Consider the following 14,445-nt stretch of genomic DNA (forward strand, 5'->3'; position numbering starts at 1 on the left):
CGACCTAAACGACAGCTGGGTTTGCAAAATGTTTGGGGCCAGATCCTTGGCTGATGTAAAAAGAGCTAGAGGATTTATACCTGCTAAGCATCTGGCCCTTTAACCCACCTAATGGCATTGAGCCTGGTTTTCCTGTCCCTTGGCAGCCCGGTAAATCAGGAGTGAACACATCAATGTCTGTGCAGTTACACCAGAGTGAAACCAGTGTTGGTGGGAGAAGTCTCAGTACCGCTGGATGGAAACAGAGTAAATTTTCCTCTAAGGTGCAATTAAAGCCTATCAGGAGCTGAGCAATGTGGGCTGCAGGCAGCACCTTAGAACTTGCCATGCTAAAACAATTTGCTCTCCTGCTGCTTTGTACCACTCAGACTTTCCTATGAAAGTCCCCGAAGCTGTGGAAGGTTTTCCAGAGCAATGTTTTTTCAGCAAAAAAAAATGGCTTTGTGACTAAACGAAAATCCCATTCTCTCCCCCGCTTCAAAAAACTTCTATTTTTGTCAAAACATTTCAGGAAAAAACCTGAAATCTGCAAATTTCAACAACAAAAAGGATGTGTGGGGTTTTTTGGGGGGAGAGGAGGGAAAATGGGTAAGGTTTGGTTTACCAAGCCGCCTTCCTACTTACTTTAAGGAAGGCCAACAAATATTGAAGAGTTTCTATATGTGGAAGAGACCCCACGTTGCTGATTTTATTGTGAGTTTCATGATACTTGGTTTTTCCCTTAAAGCCCCAGAGCCCAGACTCTTGGCATTAAAGAAGAATCTTAACTTTCATTAAAATAAGTAACTAAAAATCAGATCTCCTGATTGTGGAAAAAAGCTTGTCCCCAAGTGCCCCATAAAGGTTCAGAAATCAGAAGGCAGATAACAATACCCCCCTTCACATATATATGCATTAAAAACAGACCTCATGATTTTTAATATCTTCTCCTGGGTTTTCGGACCAGACTCTTGTGAGTGTTTAGGGCTGGCGTTGCTGGAGGCTGCCTCAGCATGGCGTGTGCAGGGAATCTGCCCTTTGGGGATTGAGGGCCGTATTGGCTGCAGAGCCTGAAGAAGGTGAGAGAAGTAACCCTGGGTTACTGAAAAGGACTCGCAAGCTTGGATGGGTCCAGCTGCTCTCCAGCATAAAACAGAGCACTCACTGTGTGGGTCTCTGTCTCTGGCGGGATGGGAACTACCACTCCCAGCATGCACCTGGGTCATTGGGGGAAGACTTCAGCTCCCAGAATGAACATGGAGGAGGAAACTATAACCCCCAGCATGCGCTTGGGACAGCACAGGAAGGGCTCGTGAAAACTACAGCTCCCAGCATACACTGGGCGTGCACGGGGGAGGGCCAAGGGGAACTACAGCTCCCGGCATGCCGTTCGCCGAGACTCCTGCCCCAATATGTCTGCGCCCAGGCTGGGCTGAGAGCGGTGAGCGGAGTCGATATTAGGGGCTGAGCCGCAGGTGAGTTCTGGGGCGCGTGGGGGACTGGGGTAGGGAGGCTGAGGTCTGGGGAGTGGCCGTGGCGCACAGGGCAGGAGCTAGGCGGGGCCATGGGGTGGTGGGACGCAAAGGGGGCTGAGCTGTATGGTGAGGGTGTACGGGGGCCTGGGGGATCGGGGGGGCTGAGCTGTATGGTGAGGGTGTACGGGGGGGCTGAGCTGTATGGTGAGGGTGTACGGGGGCCTGGGGGATCGGGGGGGCTGAGCTGTATGGTGAGGGTGTACGGGGGGGCTGAGCTGTATGGTGAGGGTGTACGGGGGCCTGGGGGATCGGGGGGGCTGAGCTCTATGGTGAGGGTGTACGGGGGGGCTGAGCTGTATGGTGAGGGTGTACGGGGGCCTGGGGGATCGGGGGGGCTGAGCTGTATGGTGAGGGTGTACGGGGGGGCTGAGCTGTATGGTGAGGGTGTACGGGGGCCTGGGGGATCGGGGGGGGCTGAGCTGTATGGTGAGGGTGTACGGGGGGGCTGAGCTGTATGGTGAGGGTGTACGGGGGGGCTGAGCTGTATGGTGAGGGTGTACGGGGGGGCTGAGCTCTATGGTGAGGGTGTACGGGGGGCCTGGGGGACCGGGGGGGCTGAGCTGTATGGTGAGGGTGTACGGGGGGGCTGAGCTGTATGGTGAGGGTGTACGGGGGCCTGGGGGACCGGGGGGGCTGAGCTGTATGGTGAGGGTGTACGGGGGCCTGGGGGACCGGGGGGGCTGAGCTGTATGGTGAGGGTGTACGGGGGCCTGGGGGATCGGGGGGGGCTGAGCTCTATGGTGAGGGTGTACGGGGGGGCTGAGCTGTATGACTGTATAACAAGGGTGGGGGGTACTAGGACCCTCTGGGAATAGTGGTTTCTAACCGTGCTGTGACACAAACAACACTTTCCCCAGGCCCGTGGCACCTCTTGGGCCGCAAGGGAGCCCTTCCTAGTGCCAGTGTGCGGGGTGCTAGAGAGAGCCTGCTAGCGCTCTCCCCTGGGGCTGGATGCTGCCCCCTGTGACTTTCCCTCTCCCCTGTACTCATCTCGCAGCTGAGACTCACCATGTCAAAAATCTCCCGTGCCGCCAAAGCTGTGAAGAAGGTCGATCCCGGGAGTGTCATCCGAATGATCATCCGGGCAGGTCAGGCCGTGCCGGGGCCTCCCCTAGGCCCTGTTCTCGGGCAGGTAGGCCAGGCCCCTCACTGGCTGTATGATCTGGGGGGGCTGTTATGCTGGGGATGGTTGCTGTATTTAATCAGTGGTGTGGGGTAATGAGGTTCGCTGTAAGGGCAGCGGGTGCTTCTGGGACATCCATGCTCCAAAATAATCCCCTGGTGAGGTTCCTGCTGCCCCCTGTGGCTACTCACAATGTGGGAACAGGGTTAGCCGCTCTCACTCTGGGCTGCTTAAGGCTGCTGGATCTGTGGTTCAAATCCTGCAGTACGGGGTCTTTAGCCCCCTCTCATTTGTTGGCTGGATGCAGATGTCAGGGCAGCACCCCAGCTTCTGAAAGGATTTCCTCTTACACCTGTTACCAGGGGCACAGTGTTTGTGGGCAGGAAGAGATCCAGCCTTCCCAGGCATGTTTGGGAGACGTAGTTGTGGGCACGGAACCCTTTAGGGTTGAGTCTCTTGTGGGGCTCAGTCCCTCTACTGGCTCTTGAGCTCTCTGCAGTTGAAGCATGCTCCTCCTTGTTTGCGGGGGGGACAGAGAAATACTGCTCTACTGAACTTTGTGTTGGGGTTCTGGGCCCAATCAGGGCAGCCAGGCTGGGCATGGGGCACTCGTGAATCACAAGGGGTTGTCTTTCATTTGAATGTCTGTGGAAAGGAACGGTTCAAGCTGGGAGTAGCCCTTGGGGGCAGCTGGCCCTGGTGGCTTTAGAAGGAGGGCATCTCGGAGGCCTTCCCTGCTCTCCCCAAATGCGGTAGCTCCTCAGACCTGTGCTGCGAGGGATGAGTGTTGTAACTGATGCCGGTGATGACTTCCCAGGCAGTCAGTCTGTCAGACGACTCTGGCGTTGTGATTGGATGAGATCACAGCTTGGTCGCTGACGGTAACTGCCTTGATACAACTGATCGGGACTCTGCAAGGCATCTGACTTGGTACCTCACGGTAGTCTGACGAAACGCCTAGGGCTGGACAAAATCAATGCACCCCTATGAAAGGGGCTAGAAACTGGCTAGTGATTCCCTTGGCTGTGTAAATGGGATTAGTGAGTATGGGTAGGGAGGGGATTTTGCCTCTCTACTGGTGAGCCCCGTACTTGCCCACGTAGCACGTCCACATGCGTCGCCATGTGTTGAAAAATCAGAGAGGGTGCAGAAAAGAGCCCCACAGTGACCCAAGGAGGATGTCTTGCACGGAGAGGCTGCAGGAACTGCATGGAGTTAGCTTTTCCCAGACGAGGTTTCGAGGGGGCTTGATCCCCAGTCTCTCAGCCCTTCCGTGTGGGGTGGGGGCGGTTCTGGAGCAGGGAGCTCATTAATGTCCCCAACAGAGACTGAGCAAGAGTCAAGGGCCTGGAAGAGATGTGTGGATGCCTTCATAGACCATTGTTTAAGAGGGAGGCAGATCTGCCCTTCTGACAAGTGCCCCAGGAATAGGGTGGGGTGGGAAGGGAGTCTTGCTTGGAATCTCAATGCAGCCCTAGTGTCTTCCTCTAAAAGCTCCACTCCAGCTCAACAAGCAGCTCTGCGCAGGCTGCAGGATCCCTGGACGGATTATCCAGCCCGGGGGTCAGACTGGAAGATTTGAATGGGCCCTTCTGGCCTTGACATCTGATTGCACAAGCTCCCACCACACCCCCAATCCTACTGCTTAGAGCAAGCGCTGCCCAACGATGCACCTGTGTGTTGTCATGTCTGCTGCTGCTGGCGCTCCGGGCTAAAGAGGCTAAAGACAATGGCTAAAGAGGGGCTGGGCTGGAATGGCTGAGAATGCCCCCAGGCTTACACTGAGCCCCCTGTCTGTAGCTGCTGCTGCTTGCACAAAGGTGGGGCCCAGAGGCACCGTTCTACTGGGTGCTGCACACACACCCCACCTCTCTCCCCCGCCTGAGATCAGCCCTTGTCATGCTGGGGGCTGCAAGAGACCTGCAAGAGACCTGCCCCAAAGAGCTCCCAGGCAGAGGTGGGATGGCTGTTAGCTGAGGCCCACAGAGGAGCCACGAGTCATCCATGGTCATGCAGGGAATCAGTGGTGGGGACTGCACCCCAGTGTCCTGAATCCCAGCCCAGTGCACCCTCCCACCCTTCCCCAAGACCATGCTGCCTCCTGGCATGGCAGGGCCCAGCGGCAGGGCACTTGGACTCTCCTCTGCTGGGAGTGTGGAGAGCCCTGCTGGGCTGCCTCCTCCCCTCCAACTGCTGCTGCCCCATGTGGTGCCCTGCTGTAACAGGACCATGGGGTGACCCCACTGAATCCTGCCCCCCACGCTGGGATTGTCCTGGCTCTGGAGAGGGGGCTGGGGGTTGCTGCAAAACCCACAAAAGGCTTTTACTGTAAATATGAGCCAACAGCCCTGAGTCCCCAGCCAGGCCCCCTGGTTTGGGACCAGATCAGGGACTGTGCCCTTGGGGAAAGACCGTGTGGGTTCATTCCTGCTCCCCCCGACTCCTGGGACAGCAGGGCCAGGGAATGGGGCACTGGCCCTTTGCCCTCCAAGGGGTGATGGGGAGGGAGTCCTATATAAACAGCCCCTGTGCCCACCCCAGAGGTGGCCGTGTTCTGGTGCTGGGGCAAGTGAGTGGTGCAGGATGGGTGCAGGGAAGGGTCTGTGTTAAGGTCCCTTCTCTCAAGCTGGGAGGAGATGGGGTAGCCCAAGCACAGAGCCAGGACCTGCTGGGGTACTTGGCTGGGCCTGGCTCTTAAGGAGCCGATGTGTGAGCCTCTCCCCAGTGATGGGAGAGGGGGCCACTGCCCCTCATAGGGGATTTCACAGCATGCTGTCAGTGGTCACTCACTAAGCACCTGCCAGGGGATGGGAATGCCCTGAACTCTATGATGGGGAAACTGAGGGCCAGAAGAGGGAGAAAACATTTCTCTGAGGTCACACACTGAGTCAGTGACTGGGCTGGGACAGAACCCAGGAGTCCTGGCTCCCAGCCCCTTGTGTTGCCTCCCGTCTCCCTTCCCCTCCCCTCTTGCTGGCTGATAGAGGTGGGTACTCAGGGCTCCACCCCTCCACAGCCTTGTCTTTGCCAAGGGCAGGCGCTCCCCTGGGGGCATGGGGTGGTGACTGCAGGCCACGGTACACCACCCCTGCATGCAGCCCCAGGACTCTGTGCACATTGGGATCCAAGGTCTGTTCTGTGTTAGCTCTTCTTTATTTCCCTCTGTCCCCATGTCCTGCATGGAGCAGACAGGCCCAGGCATGTGCCCCCTACCCTTCCGAATGTCAGGGCCATAGCTGGCACTACCCATTGGGCCCATCCAGTGCTTCGGCCTGGGCTTGCCACTGGGCCAGCTGGGTGTGGACCCATGTGTCTCAGTCTAGCTCCACACAGAGGGGTGATGAGTGTATGCAGTGGTCATCAATGTGCTGCAGTGAGGAGTGGAGCCCAAAGGGCAGGGGTGACTCCTGCCCTAGCACTGCTGGTGTCCCTCAGTCCCCACCTGTCTCAGTCCTGGGCTCCAGCTCTGCCAGTGCCCCTCAATCCCAACTCATAGCCCCCTGCTATGCCAGCCCTGGGCTCACCCAGCTCTTCCGGTGTTTCTTCGCCCCTTTCTATGCTAGTCCCATCCCTTAGTGAATAGTGGTTTGTGCCCAAGGAAGGTTTGTGATCTCAGCCCTCCTGTGTGTGTGAAGGAGCCTGGGGGCCAGTTTACATCAGGGCAGTTTTGCTGGGTAACACCAGCTGGGGATCTGGCCCCATGCTCACAGCCAGTGTCCCTCCAACTCAGGGTGTGGGTGTTCCAGCGTCCCTGCGCACTCAGAACTCCCGGGGGATGAACCTGGGTCCAGAGGTGCTGTCCATGCCTCCACACCGGGGTGTGTGACATGGCACGTCCCCAGGGGGAAGCTCCCTGAGCCCACTGGCCCCGGCTCTGTGGTATTGCAGTGCTGTGCACCCCTTGAGCACAATGGCCAGTAGGTTCTTGGCCATGAAGATGGCAGAGACCCGCTGATCGCGGTAGAGCAGCAGGTCAGCAGCCCGGATGGCCAGTGTGGTCAGGTTGACGGCCAGCAGGCTGAGCAGCGGGTAAAGTGGGAGGTGGGGTGGGGCGGGCAGGCCCATCTCGCCCAGTGCCACGCAGGGCAGCACCAGCAGCAGGCTGTAGCAGTAGAAGAAAGTCAGGCCCTCGGCCCATAGCGGCAGCCTCTGCCGCTGAGGCTCCCACAGGCTGGCCTGCATCTCCAGCAGGTCCAGCAGGTCCACCACCACCCAGAGGAGCCGGCCGCGCAGATCCTCCTTGCGCCGGAAGGCGGCCACATGCTCCAAGTGCTCGGTGGACACCAGGACCACGTAGAGGGAGGGGATGCAGATGGAGAGCAGCAGGGTCAGGGTACGGCGGGCCAGCAGGTCAGGGGTGCGCCGATCGCCCCGGTACCCCTGGTAGATGAAGTATAGCTTGATCTCCAGGGTGAAGACAAAGAGGAACCAGAGTGCCATGGTGTAGCCATGCCGCGGGGTCCGGGGCTCGGCACCCGCCCATGCCCCCACATAGCGCAGGACCAAGAGGAAGCACAGATCACCTGCCAATGCCAGGGCCAGCACGCTGGCCCGCTGCGCTTCAGCGCTCAGCTCCATCAGGTACACGTCCACCGCCACCATGGTGGAGACGATCACCACCGCTGACATGCAGGCGTGTGGCTTGCTGGCAGGGGGCAGTGGTGCCATGGAGCGGGGGAACTTGGTCACAGAGGGTGGCCAGCTGGCAGCGCCTGCAGGGAAAAGGCAGGGGGGGTGAGTCACACTTGCCTAGAGCAGGATGGGCCACAAGAGACCAGGCTGCAGACTTGGGACGCACCATCCCGGGGCTAATGCTGGCCTCACAGAGGGACCGAGGACAGGCCATAGGGGACCACGGACAGGCTGTGGCCTCCGGACATACACATACCATCCTGGAGCTAGTGCTGGGCCTCTAGAATGGGTCACTCCAAATGCCCCTTTGGTTAGCGCTGTGGGCAAGGGGTGGGGACTGTGTTCCCCTCTGCCCCCTACAGGCTGCATTGCAGGGAACGCACTTCCCCTTTTGCTGCCCTCAGGAATGCAGCCTCTCTGAAGGGCTCCTGTGGAGGGGCTGGCCCAGCACCCCTGCATTCCCCCTGGCCTTCACCCCCTGGCCCTTGCACCAGTCCCACAGGGACCCCTCTAGCACAGAATGCCCTCAGTGTTGCTGCCCCACTTGCGTGGGGGAGGTGCCTGTAGGGAGTTACCTGAGGAGCACAGGGGGCAGGCAGGGTGATGGGAGTGTTCTGAATGTGCTGGCTCCCGTACCTGATGGGGACGCTGAAACTGGGTCAGCCCAATCCTGTCGCACACAGGGAAACTGAGGCACTGAGCGAGAGCGGCTCGCCCAAGGGCACATGGAGTCAGTGGCAGTGCTGGGGCTAGACCTCCTGGCTCCCAGCCTGCTGGTCTAGCCACTAGACTCACTCTCCGCCCCGAGCTGGGAGTAGAACCAAGGAGTCCTGGCTCTCAGCTTTAACCACTGGCTCCAACAGCAGCACGTGTGTGCAGGGAGGAGTTGAGCAGCGAAGTATTTGGTTGCTGATCCCAGCAACTGTCAGTGTTTCTCGCACCCCTGTCCCCTCATTCTTAACGGGCCAGCAAGGCGGTCAGCCCTTGCCACTCTGGTCCTTCCCCACGGTACCTTCTCAGGGGAGAGCAGCCAGGGGAAGGGGAGCCCTCTACCTGCCCTGCCCCATAGCGAACACTACAAACACACACACTGGCCATGCTTGCGCCCCCCCCCCCCAAGACACGGCAGCCACAAATAGCAGCTTCAGCCACCTTGATGTGGCCTTGCATTACTGTTGATTAGATATAAACAGCCCCATGCCCAGCTGCATCTCCATGCCAGGCGAGGGATCCCTATACAAACAGCCCCCCGTGCCCCAGCCCAGAGCCAGCTGCATCTCAGTGCTGGGCGAGGGATCCATGTATAAATAGCCCCTGCACCCCTGCCTACCTGAGGCAGGCGCTAGGTGCCTTGCTGGTGCACACACAGCATGGGTTTCTCAGAGGTTAAAGGGCCCATGTGGTTATTGACTAGGTTGCTGCAGGGAGGAGGCAGGGTAGGATTCTCTCAGCTTTGGCTAGCACGATTTATGGATTTGGCGGGCGGAGGAGGAGGGAGTGAAGCTTCAGTGAGCTCTTCCCATTACTGCCTTTCCTGCCTCTCTCCCATACAGAAGGGAGTTTGGAAGGGTGTGACAGCTGGGGGTGGCACTGGCTGGCTCTGGGGGCTGGGACCTTTACTGTGTAGGGGCAGCCTGGCTGGCTGTGATCCAGCCCTGGGGCAGGGGGACTGACTGGCTCAGGTGGGGATGTCCATCTTCCGTGCTGGGAGCTGGATGTGATGTGCCAGCCTGCATTAGTGGTGCACACTTCACCTGCCTGCTGCCTTCGTGCTCACCTTCTTCCCCACCCCTGTGACAGCAGTGTGCTCTGACAGGGGATGGGAATGGCCCCTCCTGACACATGATCCGTGCAGGTGGGGGTGGGTGCTGGGACCTGTCCTTCCTTCTTGGTGCGAGCTTCCAGCCCAGCAAGTAGCTCCTGGGCTCTCCACCCTCCCCACTCCCAGTCGGTTGGATTCATTTGCCCTGCCAGAGATGCGTCATCTCCCAGCGTCTCCCCACAGCCGGACTCTCAGGGGCACTTCACAGATTAGTAGACAGCCAGGGACTGCACAGCATCTGGCACTGGGGCTGTTTATGCCGGGATCTCTTGCCTGGCGCAGAGACGCAGCTGGCTCTGGGGTGGGGAATGAGAGCTGTTTATGCAGGGATCCCTTGCTCAGTGCTGAGATGCAGCCACCTCTGGGGTGGGGTTGTGTAAAAGCAGCACTGCACAGTAGGTCAGACAGGAAGAACTGTTTGTTGACGCTGATCTCACTTTCCTGATGTGATGCTAAAGGGGTTGATGTTCTGTCCCCAGCTCTGGGAGGGGAGAGGGGTCTAGTTTGTTAGAGGAGGGGTGATTTCAGAGCGACATACTGACCTGGGCATCCTGGTCCTCCCTCGGAGCAGACCAGGCCTCGCTCCTCCCCCTGCATCAGTCCAGGGCTTGGGCTCTGTCTGGCTGTCTGTGCCTCACACCCTGGCATTGGTTCAAGCTCTGGGCAGTCCCCTGTGTCTGTTGGCTGCTCCCTGCACTGCCTTGCCTGTGGGGAGGGGGTCAGGGCTTACCATATGTCCCCAGATCCTGTAAGCCTGACCCCATCGCACCCCAGTCCCAGAATCCCTCATTGCCTCCCCCACCCCATTGCTTCCTCCTCCCCTGGCCCTCAATCCCCCCATGGCCTCCCCCACCCCATTGCTTCCTCATCCCCAGTCCCCCCATGGCCTCCCCCACCCCATTGCTTCCTCATCCCCAGTCCCCCCATGGCCTCCCCCACCCCATTGCTTCCTCACCCCCGGGCCCCCAATCCCCCCATGGCCTCCCCCACCCCATTGCTTCCTCACCCCCAATCTCCCCATGGCCTCCCCCACCCCATTGCTTCCTCACCCCCAGTCCCCCCATGGCCTCCCCCACCCCATTGCTTCCTCACCCCCGGGCCCCCAATCCCCCCATGGCCTCCCCCACCCCATTGCTTCCTCACCCCCAATCTCCCCATGGCCTCCCCCACCCCATTGCTTCCTCACCCCCAATCTCCCCATGGCCTCCCCCACCCCATTGCTTCCTCACCCCCAATCTCCCCATGGCCTCCCCCACCCCATTGCTTCCTCACCCCCAGGCCCCCAATCCCCCCATGTCCTCCTCACGCCCCCGACACCCCATCGCTTCCCGCTCCGCTGCCCGTCTCGCGCGGAGCTCGGAGGCGTTCCCGGCCAGACCCCCGGGGGGCAGGGCAGCCTGTTCCCCGCCCCCCTTACCTCCAGGTCCCGTATGCAGGAGCGGCAGCGGCGCGCGTGCGTGGGTGCGCGCGCGCAGGGGGCGGGGCCTGAATCCCGCCGGGGGTCCCGGGTCTGCGCGGGGTCCTTGTGCCGCTGGGTGGCGCGGGGAGCCTGGGCTGCTCGGGCGGGCTCTGGAGTGGGCGAGGGGCTCTGGCTGAGGGGTGGTATCTGGGAGGCGAGTGGGGTCTCGTGGTTAGAGCAGGGGCTGGGAGCCAGGACTCCCGGGTTCTCGTCCCAGCACTTGAGGGCAGTGGGGTCAAGTGGTTGGCTGGGGGATGGGGGCTGGGAATCAGGACCTGGGGTCTGTCCTGGTTCTGGGAGAGGGGTGGCATTATTGCTGCCTTCTGTGTGTCCCAGCCCCTGTGCAGCCCCGGCGATTCCCCTGGGGCCAGGAGTTCAGTCCCTTCTAGGGCAGGACTGTCCGTTCCTGGGCCAGGGGCAGGGTTACAGGCCTACACCTACAGCATTTTGGGCCCCAGAGCACCAGCGTCAGCCCGTCCTGGTGCAGATCCCTGCAGTAGCCAGCCTGGCCTGATAGCTCTGCAGCCCCAAGGCGGGGAATTCTCCAGGGGCGGGCAGTGATGGACGGGCAAGAAGGTGCCACCCCGGTGTCCTCCCGTCAATCATAGTAGCACAGGGCCCTCCTGGGGCTGGGGGAAGGGCAGAGACAGTGACCAGAGCAATGAACAAAGGGGCGCAATAGCATGGGCATGGGGCCTGGGCTAGTGTGGGTGCTGCCTCCCGCTGGAGGGAGCAGGTCTTCCTGTGTGTGGTTCATAGGCTCCGTAGCCAGAAGGGCTCATTGGGGTCTCTGCCCGTGTGGGGTTCCTGTGGGTGTGCACGCTGGGCAGGGGTTGTGCTGTGCGTGTCTCAGGGTGTGGGGTTCCTGGGATGTGCACGCTGGATGGGGGTTGTGCTGTGTGTGTCTTGGGCTGTGTCTAGGCAGGACGTGTGCACGGTGGGTGTGCAGTCTGGGTTCCCTGGGGAGCTCACAACTGCTCCGGGAGGCAGTGAGCGCTGCTCTAATTCAGCTTTATTTGGCCTGATCATTAGTGACAACTTCACGTCGCACAACTCATCCCACCAGATTCAGAGCCCTGCATTACACCATGGATCTGGACTCTACTCCCAGCCCCTCTGGGAAGGAGCGCAGTAGCCTCACCCCATGCCATCAAACAGGGAAAGGGGGCGGGGGGAGCATATACCATTGAAATGTGACCCCAGGGCAGGGGACTGGCTGGCTCAGATGTGGGGAATGGGATACAGGGCCTTTCCCCTCTGGGGAGCACCAGCTGTGGTTTGGGGTGAGGTCACATGAGGAGCTGCAAGAGATTCTGGGACATATGGAGCAGGCGGGTGGGGGATCCGAACCCCCTGACAGTGTCCTTGCTTCTCTCCCAAGAGGGGCATCCCCATCGGGCAGTTCTGCAAGGACTTCAACGAGCAAACCAAGGACATCAAGGAGGGCGTGCCACTCCCCGTGCGCATTGATGTCAAGGTGAGACAGCCCCCACTGCCCCAACCCACACACTGCCCCCCAGCCCTGCTGCCCATGTGCACCGATATCAGGGGGAGGCACCCCCCACACTGCCCTATCCTGCCCCACCCTATCACTGCCACTGGGCCAGAGCACACCCCTCCACAGTGGGGCAGGATCTGTGTGTGGCAGGTTACTGGGGGTCTCCCTTTGGGGTGCAGAGAGGTCAAGGCCACATCTCCTCAGGCAGGACCCCAGTTTAAGCCCCACCCCCTTGATGTGTTGCAGCCAGATAGAACCTATGAGATCCAGATCAACCAGCCCACGGCCTCCTATTTCCTCAAAGCGGCTGCCGGCATCGACAAGGGGGCAGCGCAGACTGGTGAGGAGATGAACGGGGGTGGCCCAAACTGAGGGGGCACAGAGGAGGGAGGGGAGAGGCCCAGACTGGTATGGAGGGGGTTACACAATACGGGAGCAGGGCCACCCAGGGTGGTGAGGGCAAGGGTCCTGCCAATGGCGGGGGGCAGTCTCCCTGTGCTCTGGGAGTGCCCACGCTGCCCTCCGTGTTGAACCCCAGCTACCGCACAATGGACACCAGGCCTGTAGATTGGCACCCAGGGCCTCCCCTCACTTTCCTGCCTGCCCTGATGCCCTGTGAATAGGTGTGGGGGGGAGAGTTGGGCCACCAGGATTCACCCCCACACACACCCTCTTGGGGACAGCCTGCAGCAAGAGCACCCCATAGAAAGAGCCTGTGGGTCACCTGGTGGCTGCTTCCAACATTAGAGCTCTGAGCTCTGAACTGCATCTGACCATGGGACATGGGAGCTGCAGGTCAGGATGGAGGAGCCCTGTGGGAGGGCTGCAGGTTGGCTGGAGGGGCCCTGTGGACCACTGGGGGGCTCTGCCGGATGGGACGGGGGCTGCGGGTTGGGGGGACACATGGGGTCCACAAGGGGTAGAGGAGCTGTGGGTCAGGATGCAAGGGGCCTGCACGGTGGCTGTGATGGGGCCCCATTGGTGGAGCTAACAGGTCTCTGGCTGAACAGGGCACGAGGTAGCAGGCATGGTGACCCTGAAGCATCTGTACGAGATCGCTCTGGTGAAGTCCAAGAACTCCAACTTTGTGGTGCGGGACACGAGTCTGGAGAAGGTGGTGAAATCCCTCATCGGCAGCGCCAGAACCCTGGGCATCAAGGTGGTGAGAGAGTGAGTACCTGCACAGAGCCTGTGCCGGGGCAGGAGCCGGGAGCCCTGGGTTCCCAGCTCTGGGTGAGTGGGTGAAGCTGGGGGAGTTGGCAGTCAGGATTGCTGGGTTCTATGCCTGGCTCTGGGAGCCAGGACTCTTGGGTTCTATCCCCAGGAGTGGGCAGGGAGAGGAATCTAGTGGTACGAGCAGGCGGGGCTGGGTGTAGTCTAGTGTGCTAGATGGGGCTGGGAGCCAGGTTTCCCATGTCAGGCAAGTCTGACCCCTTTCTTCTCTCTCCACCAGCCTCAGTGCAGAGGAATATGCCGTGTTCCGGCAGCAGCGCGAGGAGGCCTTGGCGGTGGCAGCAGCAGAAGCCCAAGCATTGGCAGCAGCCACCAAGAAGAAATGATCTCCAGGACCCCCGGATCCCACAGGGACTGCTGGGCCAGCAAGTCCAGATCCCACGTTCCGGGCCTCCAGGGTCAAAGCCCCACTCTGGGCATGGGGAGCTGGGGGCATCCTCTCAGGAGCAGCATGTCAGTCTGTCCATCTGTTCCACCCCTGTTCCCCTATCCTGGCCATCTTTGGCCTATGGAATTGCCTCGATGGAGAATGGGAATTAGCCCCACCCCTCATATCCAATCCTTCTTTAAATGTGCTGAATTGTTTCGATGCAATTAAAATCCCAATTCAATAAAACCCCACTGTGACCCCCAAACTGGGAGCAGCCTTTGTCTGTGTTTTCAGGGCTGGGGACCTGGGATATGGGACCTTTCCCCTCTGAGGGGGCGACAGCTCAGATCCAGTCCCAGAGCAGGGAGACTGGCTGGCTCAGGGAGAGGATGGGGGGGCAGGGAACAGGACCCAGGCTATTCCCTCATTTGTAGTTCAGGCAGCTAGCGCTGCATGGGTTACACGTGGGACAGCTCTTTGGAGATTATATTTGTAACCCCAAGGGCTGGAAACTAGCTGCTTTATTATTAATGCCAGTTGCAATTCTAGAGAAGGGATGGTGCCATGTGCCGAGACATCCGGGGGACCGGCCCAGCTGCGGTTCTGTCAAAACCCAGGTCGATTGGAAAGTGGTAGAGAAGCCATTGTGTTACAATATATTGGATGTATTTCAGAGACACCAAACCCAGCAGGGCGAATGAACAAAACAAGGACAAACTATCATCAAGAATCATAAATCCAACAGAATGCATTTTGGATGGGAAACCTAAGTACCTTGTCCTCCTCCAGGGTCT

At 59.8% G+C, this 14,445-nt stretch overlaps 2 protein-coding genes and 1 long non-coding RNA gene across 3 annotated transcripts; 1 reads left to right on the forward strand and 2 right to left on the reverse strand.

Moving 5' to 3' along the window:
• Positions 1-649: 649 nt before the first annotated feature.
• Positions 650-4,693, reverse strand: LOC140914246 (uncharacterized). The gene is made up of 2 exons (XR_012159825.1): positions 2,523-4,693; positions 650-1,049 (listed from the first exon to the last, which is right to left on the reverse strand). It is a non-coding gene; the product is annotated as an uncharacterized lncRNA (long non-coding RNA).
• On the forward strand, positions 1,345-13,916 carry MRPL11 (mitochondrial ribosomal protein L11). The gene is made up of 6 exons (XM_073351629.1): positions 1,345-1,454; positions 2,512-2,646; positions 11,932-12,027; positions 12,295-12,388; positions 13,059-13,218; positions 13,502-13,916. Exons 2-6 carry the CDS (start codon positions 2,524-2,526, stop codon positions 13,605-13,607), a joined length of 579 nt encoding a protein of 192 aa, XP_073207730.1. The 5' UTR covers positions 1,345-1,454; positions 2,512-2,523; the 3' UTR covers positions 13,608-13,916.
• LOC140914244 (transmembrane protein 121-like) lies at positions 4,698-9,890 on the reverse strand. The gene is made up of 2 exons (XM_073351627.1): positions 9,634-9,890; positions 4,698-7,349 (listed from the first exon to the last, which is right to left on the reverse strand). Exons 1-2 carry the CDS (start codon positions 9,737-9,739, stop codon positions 6,397-6,399), a joined length of 1,059 nt encoding a protein of 352 aa, XP_073207728.1. The 5' UTR covers positions 9,740-9,890; the 3' UTR covers positions 4,698-6,396.
• Positions 13,917-14,445: the final 529 nt, after the last annotated feature.

Source organism: Lepidochelys kempii, chromosome 7 (assembly GCF_965140265.1).
Source record: "Lepidochelys kempii isolate rLepKem1 chromosome 7, rLepKem1.hap2, whole genome shotgun sequence".
In the NCBI taxonomy this organism is placed as follows: domain Eukaryota; kingdom Metazoa; phylum Chordata; order Testudines; family Cheloniidae; genus Lepidochelys; species Lepidochelys kempii.

What these genes read in the sequence shown, in the direction of transcription:
- MRPL11 (XM_073351629.1), top strand. Translation starts at nt 2,524, where the DNA reads ATGTCAAAAATCTCCCGTGCCGCCAAAGCTGTGAAGAAGGTCGATCCC. An exon ending in CAAGGGGGCAGCGCAGACTG is followed by an intron (nt 12,389 to 13,058) that starts GTGAGGAGATGA and finishes CTGGCTGAACAG; the next exon opens with GGCACGAGGTAGCAGGCATG. An exon ending in GGCATCAAGGTGGTGAGAGA is followed by an intron (nt 13,219 to 13,501) that starts GTGAGTACCTGC and finishes TCTCTCCACCAG; the next exon opens with CCTCAGTGCAGAGGAATATG.
- LOC140914244 (XM_073351627.1), bottom strand. Translation starts at nt 9,739, where the DNA reads ATGCCAGGGTGTGAGGCACAGACAGCCAGACAGAGCCCAAGCCCTGGA. An exon ending in GGGAGGACCAGGATGCCCAG is followed by an intron (nt 7,350 to 9,633) that starts GTCAGTATGTCG and finishes TTTTCCCTGCAG; the next exon opens with GCGCTGCCAGCTGGCCACCC.